Below are 8,636 nucleotides of genomic sequence, written 5' to 3' on the forward strand. Positions count from 1 at the left end.
AAAATTAATAAAATATAATTATAGAAAAAAAAGAAAGGACAAAACTCTGACACACACCTTTCCTAATTTCAACACATGTAATGTTTCCTTGCTCTGTTGGCACAACAGCCTCCTGGTATAAAATTTACACGAGCACACTCTAAGGTTCTGGGGTTACGATTCTTCTCAACGTTAGGCATAATTTTTTATGATCCACACAAATGCCTTTTCATAATCAATAAGGCACAAATAGATACTCTTCTAGTATCCTTTGCTTTCAGCCATGACATGAGTAATGGTATCCTTGATCCTTCCCACACCGCACCCCCACCCCTTCTAAATCCCACTTGAACTTCCCGCCGTTCTCTATGTACTGTTCTAGCTCTTTTTTAATCTCTTCAGCAGCATTTTTCTTGCCTGTTATATTAATGATGTTGTCCAACTGATTCTGTTGGATCATCCTTCTTGGGATTGGAAACAAATATTTGCCGAATGGATTAAACCTATTTAAGTATATTATGGGAGAGGGGAGGTGCAGAAAAGGAACACAGACTAGAAAGCTGAGGTCACCGCCAGGACGGGCAATTAGGATTCTGACCAAGATTGTTCCAATCCCAATTGTACTAGTAAATCTCAGAGATGCACAACAATTACTAAAATCTCTGCATCTTTAGTTGCAAAACAGGGTTGTTGTTGTTGTTGTTGTGTGCCGTCGAGTCGACTGCGACTCATAGCGACCCTATGTACAACAGCCCTAAACTCTGCTCTGTCCTGTGCCAATCGCACTGTCTCTGACACTCCCATCCCAATTATCCCAGTCACTGAATCAATCCACCTCATAGAGGGCCTTCCTCTCCTGCGCCATCCCTCTCCAAGGACCAGTCTCTCCTCACAACATGTCCAAAGTATGTTAGACGGAGCCTCAGAATCCTTGCCTCCAAGGAGCCACCCGGTTTAACCCTTTCCAGGACAAATCTGTTTGTTTTCCTAGCAGTCCATGGGATTCTCAATACTCTTCTCCAGCACCACAGCTCAAAGGCATCAATTCTCCTTCTATCCTCCTTGGTCATTGTCCAACTCTCTGATACATAACAAGTGATTGCGAAGACCATGGCCTGTATCAGACGCACCTTAGTCTCCAGAGAGACACCATTGCTCTTCAGTACTTTGGAGAGGTCCCTAACAGCAGACTTTCCCATGGCAATGCGCCTTTTAATTTCCTGGCTGCTGGTGCCAAGACTGTTGACTATGGAGCCAAGCAAACTAAAGCTGTGTACAATCTCAATCTCTTCACCATCATCCTGATGCTGCCAATTGGTCCAGTGGTGAGAATCTTTGTCTTCTTGACATTGAGCCTCAATCCATATTGTAGGCTGCAGTCCTTGACACTCTGCAGCAGGCGCTTCAGGTCCTCTTCAGTTTCAGCAAGCAGGGTTGTGTCATCCGCATAATGCAAGTTGTTGATAAATCGTCCACCAATCTTGACCCCACATTTCTCCTCATAGAGCCCCGCCTCCCGGATAATCTGTTCTGCATATAGGTTGAAAAGGTATGGAGGTAGGATGCATCCCTGGCGTATGCCCTTCCCAATTTTGAACCATGCAGTGTTCCCTTGCTCTGTTCTGACGACTGCCTCCTGGTCCAAGTATAAGTTTCGCATTAGAACGATCAAGTGTTCTGGGATTCCCATTATTCTCAGAGTCAGCCGTAGTTTGTTATGATCCACACAGTCAAATGCCTTTGCATAGTCAATGAAACACAGATAGACATTCCTCTGGTATTCCCTGCTTTCAGCCAAGATCCATCTAACATCAGCTACAATATCTCTAGTACCACGACCCCTTCTAAACCCAGCCTGGACTTCTGGTAGTTCTCTGCTGATGTGCTGTTCCAGTCGTTTTTGGATAATCTTCTGCAAAATCTTGCTTGCATGTGAAATCAGTGAGATTGTTCTGTAGTTTCCACATTCTGTTGGGTCACCTTTCTTTGGGATAGGAACAAATATCGATCTCTTCCAGTCAGTTGGCCAAGTGGTCGTTCTCCAGATTTCTTGGCACAACTTGGTGAGCACGTCCAGGGCAGCATCTGTTAACGGAAATATGTCAATTGGTATACCATCTATTCCTGGAGCCTTATATTTTGCCATTTCCTTCAAAGCAGCCTGAACTTCTTCTTTCATCACCATAGGCTCTTGCTCATATGTTGTTTCATGAAATTCTTCTGTGTCTTCCAATTCCTTTCGATACAGTGACTCAGTATATTCCTTCCATCTTCTTTTAATACTTCCTGGATCATTTAACATTCTCTGCACTCCAGTGCAATTTTCAGAGTCTCTTCTGACATCCATTTTGGTCTTTTCTTCCTCTTCTGTCTTTGCAATGATCATTTGCACTCTCCCTGGATGATACCCTTGATATCCTCCCACAACACATCTGGCCTTCGCTCATTAGTGTTCAAAGCCTCAAACCTGTTCCTGAGATGGTTCTGAAATTCAGGTGGGATAGACTCAAAGCAAAAGAGGGTAGACTGGGTTATCTTCCGAGCCGCACCCCCTCGAGTCCCTCATTTCAGCTCCAGGTTTCCCACCCAGAAGGTAGCCTCGAGGAAGACAAGCTTTCCTTAGACTTGACGCCTTCCCGCCTCGCCCGCCCCCCGAGGGGCGTGGTAAAGTGTGGCCAAAGCGACGGATCATCTGCGCCAGAGAGCGCAGGCGCGAAAGCGTGGTGACATAAGGGGCAAGCGCGGTGACGTAAGAGAACACTAGCTCTAGCGGAACCTATCAGCCAAAAGGAAGGCGCGCTCCTCCCTCAGGCTTCGTTTTCCCGTCCAGCGCGTGCGCGACTCCGCAAGATGGCGTCCGCTGGAGCTGGTTGTCTGCGGAGGACGGCTTCTGCGCTGCTGTTCCGGAGCCCACGCCTGCCCGCCCGGGAACTGTCAGCCCCGGCTCGGCTCTATCACAAGAACGTAAGGGCGAGCTTGGGGGTCGGACGATCTGCATCTGCGGAGGAAGGACGAGAAACCCAGACATCCAAACGTTTGGGTGAAAATTGAGTTGGGGGTTGTTAGGTTAGGTTAGGTTAAGGGACTTAAAGAAGAAATCCGAGAGAACGAGAGAAAGCTTAATGCAGCTTTATTAAAGGGGGGTGGGGGTGGAAGGGGAGCTCCCGGGTGCGTGCCTCATCCTGGAGCGGCAGAATGGGAAGTCACACTGTGAACTTACTGGGACGGATTTTTATAAACAGAGTCTTTAGGGAGGGACATTCCACTCTGATTTACGAGCTTAGTCAGACAGGCAAGGCCGTTTTCTTATCTTCAGCAGCAAGGCCATCAGCGTTTGAGTTCTGAATTCTTCATTCTTCTCTTCGGCCCTCTTTGCCTAGACTAACAGGGGTGACCAGTGGTGGAGGTGTCCCCTCTTCTATCTCTGGCTCCGCTAACTTTCCCTTGCTGCGCAGTGAAAATAAAAGTAACAGCCGTCGCCTGTCCAGCGGCGGTTTCTGGTGGACTTTGCCGCTAGCTGCTTTGTTGTGCGTCACAGCCTTTAAACTTCTCTGCAGGACTCTTGGGAGGTCTCGCCGGATTAGGACTTGCCGGCTTTTTGCTCCCCGCGAGCTCCTCTTTTAGCCAGGTCAAAAAAAAAAAGCCCGTAAAGATGAGAGACTCTTGCTTGATTAGACATTAACTCCGTTAACCAGTTTTTATGTTGGGAAGCATAATGACTCTGAATGACTGAATGAAAACGCAATGTGGTTGGTAAACTTTCACTCAAATAAAAAAAAAATAAGTAAACAACAAGAGATTGCTCAGAGTCTACATTTATGAGGACTCCAGACTTTTCTCTCCGTGGGTCCTTGGGCTTGGAATGAAATCCAGGGCTGAGCATGTGGGGGGAGGGAAGATGAGGATCCTGACAAGGTCACAAGCCTCAAGGTTTTCAAAGCCTTCTGGGGACCAGTTTGAACCGGTATTTACACTATTTTGGCTTCAGCATTTTGCCAGGGCTCCTGGACTGCTTGCCCTCAAATTGAGGAGTGTGTGTGTTGACAGTACGGTTTGCTTGAACTTGAATTTAGAGCCTTTCCTCCTTTAGAGTGCACTGCTGAGCCAGCAAAATTCAGGAGTGGAAGGTCTTATATATATAAATTGTTTTCTATACAAGAACACATGCTAATTCTATCTCCTGCTGTTGCCTTGAAGTTTCTTGAGATTATCTAGTTATTTTAGGGAATTTTTTTATGTTGTTAGATGCCATCGAGTTGAATGTGACCCCATGGACAGTGGCTCTGAACCCTCCCCTACCTTGTGCCATCCTCATCATCCGATGCACTTGTGCCCATTGTTACAGTCCCTGTATCGATGTCTGTCTTTTGCTGACCCTCCACCTTTCCAAGCATGATATCCCTTGCCAAGGACTGTCCCTTCTTAATAACATGTCCAGAATGCCTAAGACGAAGTTTCACCATCCATACACTCAATGATTATACTTTCTCCAAGACATATTTGTTTGTTCTGTTGGCAGTCCATGCAATATTCTGTATTCTTCAGCACCACAATTCAAAGACACCAATTCTTCTGTCACCCTTATTCATTGTCCAACTTTCAGTAGAGCAAGTAATTGAACAGATACGACTTGATCAGACACATCTGTCTTTAAACTTAAATAAGGTGTTGCTCCTTAACACCGTGGAGAATTCCTTGACCGCAGATTTTCCCAATGCCTCGTGTCTTTTGACTGTTGCTACCAACAAGTATTGATTGTGAATCTAAGTAAGATGAAATCATTGACAACTTCAGTTTTTTCCCCATTTATCCTGATGTTGCCTGTTGGACCAGTGTTGAGAATTTTTGTCTCCTTGAGGTTGAATGTCATCCGTATTGGAAGCTGTGATCTTTGGTCTTCTGCAGCAAGTGCTTCAGGTTTTCCTTATTCTCAGCAAGCCAGGTTGTATCATCAGTGTAACACAGGTTGCTGATGAGTCTTCCTCCGATCGGATGCCAGATTCCTTCATACAGTCCAGCCTCTTGAATGATTTACTCAGCAGACAGATTGAATAGGTATGGAGAAAGGATATAGCCCTCACGCACACATTTCTTGATTTTGAACTATGCAGTGTCCCCTTGCTCTGTTCAGACAGTAGCTTCTTTGTCTAGGTAAAGTTTTGCATGAGCACAATCATTATCTTTGAAAAATGAGCTTTATTTGGAAATAATAAAAATGCTGTTGGGATCCTAATCAGGAAACTTGGTTGGTAACTAAAAATCTGGTAGGGCAAAAATATGGCTTAGGTGATTTTCTCCACTGTTTTAAACATGTTGGTAAGAGTTCTTGTGGTGGTAGTGTGCCATCAAGTCAGAGCGGACTCCCAGCTGACCCCCCAGTGGGTTTTTAGAGGCTGTAAATCACACAAGAAGAGATTTCCCATCTTCCAAAGAGCAGCTGTTGGATTCGAACCGGCTGCCTTGGGGTTGGCAGCACAGATCCTTAGCCACTAGGCCACTGAGCAGGCACAAAATAGTTTGGGATACCGAGTATTCTCTCTGACGTGAATGTAGGTCTGTCTGCCTTTTTCCCCCGGTAACTTTTGGTGCTGGTCTGGTGGAGGGTCAGCTGTGAGTCCATTCTGACTTGATGGCGGTGAGACCAGGTGGCAGATTGCCCACCGAGTGCTGCTTCCTGTTGCCGTGGCAGCACGTGTTCTCAATATCCAGCCACCTCCGTCAAGCAGTTCACACGCTTGACTGTGGCCTTGGTTTCTCTCCACTCTCTCATTACAGGTGGTTGATCATTATGAAAATCCTCGAAACGTGGGGTCACTTGATAAGACCTCGAAGAATGTTGGGACCGGATTGGTGGGGGCTCCGGCTTGTGGTGATGTAATGAAATTACAGGTACACGACAGGTTTTTGTTGTCTTTGGGATAAAGGTGGGTCATTTGAAGGTAGTGCAGACTTGGCAGTGCCTTGACCCCTTATCCTTAAGGAGCCCCACAGTTGGGCCTCAGAGGGTAGTAGCTGGCTCCAGCAGCGTTAAGACCTGCCCAGCTGCGCCATTTATAAAGCATTGATATTTGAGTGTCTCCTTTGAGCTCCGTCTTTACTCCCGGGAGACAGGCCAAGTTCACATTAAATAAACAGAACAATGACTGAATTCTAGACCCCTTGCCCATGTACTTGCCAACACTTCTGAAACAAGAGCCTTTTTTACCTTACAGCTCCCGTGTCAGCTTAAATCTCAACTTGAGCTCAGCAAAAAAAAAACAAAACCAAACACCACATCTTGTGAGTTTGTACCCATTAGAGGAAACCACAGCCGTTTAGTTCACAAACCCCAATGAGAAAGGAATACAATAAATCAGACTTCTCCCCCAAAAGCTGCAGTGTGTCCACCAAAGCTTCAGCCAGAGACTCCTTCAGTGACGCACGGGCAACCATCCAGGGGTGTCTCTGATTATCTTAAGAAACAGAAATGAGCTGGAGGGACCCATGAGACCTGGTTTTGACCAAAGCATGAGCTCTAACCAGAGAGGTCTGTCGGGCACTCTCCCAGCTTTAAAGAGGCAGATGGGCCCCTGCAGCCAGACATGAGCAGGCATCCTCAAATAGGAGGTCTTAGCCAAAAAAGCAGGTTCAGGTTGGGGCGGGAAGCGGTTGGTGTGTTTTCTTGAAGGTCTTTATCACCTTAGACTGAAAGTATGGCTGTAATAGAATATCTTCCATTTAGCCTTGAAACAAAGCTAGCCCAGCAAATGAGTGCCAGAAATGTCAAGAGTGGAACGTAAAGCCAGGGCTAATGTGGGAGCTCCAGTAAGCCCCACTCCTGTCCCTTCTCCTGGCTGTGGAAGGCCAGGGCTCTGAGTCACAGTCTGGCTCTCATCTCTCTTTTAGATCCAAGTGGACGACAAGGGGAAGATTGTGGACGCCAGGTTCAAGACCTTTGGCTGTGGCTCTGCCATCGCCTCCAGCTCCTTGGCCACCGAGTGGGTCAAAGGGAAAACGGTAAGGTCACTTGCAGCAGGGACAGAGCTCAGTTCCGGCCTCCGTGGACCTGGCTGGTATTTAAAGGGACCAGCGAGGCAGAGAAAGGGCCTGGGCTATGCGAAATATTAGCCCAGGTTTGGTTTTGTTTCTCTTACCTGTACCTTTTAGTTGGATCTGACTGGTACGGGAGGGACTGATTCGATCCATGTGCCTTCAGGATTACAACGCAACTTCTTGCCACTAGGCCACCAGAGCTCCCTTAAATTGCATTCTTTTGCAGATTGGAATGATGGATCATTAGCAGCTGATAGATTCAAGTGACTTTGGGCGGACCGTGTAACTCCATTACCCACTAGGCATTCAGGGTGCTGACCCTAGGGAGAGGCTTTCCCTCTTTACGTTTCTGTTCCTGGACAATGTCCAGATGGCTTGGCATCTCTCTTCCTCCCTGTCTCTGCCAACTTTGATTTAATACCTATATCTCAAAGGAGACAGACCTAAAATGCACCCTTTGGTAATAGGGTCTCATCAGGATAACAGAGTGAACCCATTCCTATATGAGATTGTTTTGTCTCCACGAGCGTCATGGAGGTTAAGATTAACAGCACGCATTTGGGAGTGCAAGAATGGGGCCAAAACTCAGTGTAGAACACTCGTTTTTACTTGAGTTTGTTCTGTTGGTGGTGGTTTCTGTGTTACTGTTTTACTCAATAATTTAAAAAAGCTCTTCATGTCACCTGACAAAATACAACTGAAGAGAAATCTCAGACCTTTGATATGGTGGCCGTTGTTCCCTTGTCTGTTTTCTCCATCCATGTTTCAGAAAGGATTCCAGGGGACTTAGAAGACTTCATGAAAAAGTGTGTTTAAGAGGGGATTAAAGAACTAGAAACACAGCAAGGGCGAGGGAGAAGTGAGTCTAAAAATGTGAACTGTGTCGAGGCCAATGGGCGACCGTTAATCACATGGTGCTGATACGGAGGCTGGAACAGCCTTTTCCTCCCTGTCTCTGCTCACACTTCCCCCACCAGCTGCACAGATAGAAGCCCTCAAGACCAATGAAAAGCTGGTCTGAAACCCAGACCATTTGCAGTCTTTGATAATGGACTTGTATGGGACAGGAGGCTATGAATTGCCCAGGGGCCAAAAGAAATAAGCCTATTAAGGGCCTCCAAAAGGAGTCACTGGTCTTTGACCACGTCCCCTTAACTTTTAGGCCATAATTGATTGAATCTACATTCCTTTGCTTTAAATTTTTTGTCACAATATGCACTAACCCAATTAAAAAACTTAGCCATTTGGACTTCCTGTGTTGAAGCTGCAGCAGAAGTAGAGACAATCATAGGGATAAGAGAAACAATTTCTACAATAACAAGTCCTACAGCTCTCTTGGTTCTTAATGATAACTTCTATAACTCTTAAAATTTGCAAGCATTATTATCATACCAAATATCATTTAACTTTACCAATGTCATAACAAGAGGCGGATTCTTTAGAACAACTGAATCATCCTTGGTAACAGAGCTAATATAGTTAGAAATTTTACGGGAACAACTTACATTAAATTTTGGATAATCACCAGTGATTACATTATTACCAATTAATAAGACATATGGTTCAGGACTTTTGCATTTGTGACATTACATCCCTTACATTTATCTTTTGGTATACAGAAAATA

General features: G+C 45.7%; 1 protein-coding gene across 1 annotated transcript in view; it reads left to right on the top strand.

Annotated features, from left to right (window-relative positions):
• The first annotated feature begins 2,829 nt into the window (after nt 1-2,829).
• The window catches only part of ISCU (iron-sulfur cluster assembly enzyme), a 10,273-nt gene continuing 4,466 nt past the window's right edge, over nt 2,830-8,636 (top strand). The window contains exons 1-3 of the mRNA XM_006894893.1: nt 2,830-2,943; nt 5,755-5,868; nt 6,865-6,975. Coding sequence (XP_006894955.1) covers nt 2,830-2,943; nt 5,755-5,868; nt 6,865-6,975 — 339 coding nt within the window. The remainder of the gene's footprint in view (nt 2,944-5,754; nt 5,869-6,864; nt 6,976-8,636) is intronic.

Source organism: Elephantulus edwardii, unplaced genomic scaffold (assembly GCF_000299155.1).
Source record: "Elephantulus edwardii isolate Elephantulus edwardi_28Jun2011 unplaced genomic scaffold, EleEdw1.0 scaffold00151, whole genome shotgun sequence".
NCBI classification, from domain to species: Eukaryota; Metazoa; Chordata; class Mammalia; order Macroscelidea; family Macroscelididae; genus Elephantulus; species Elephantulus edwardii.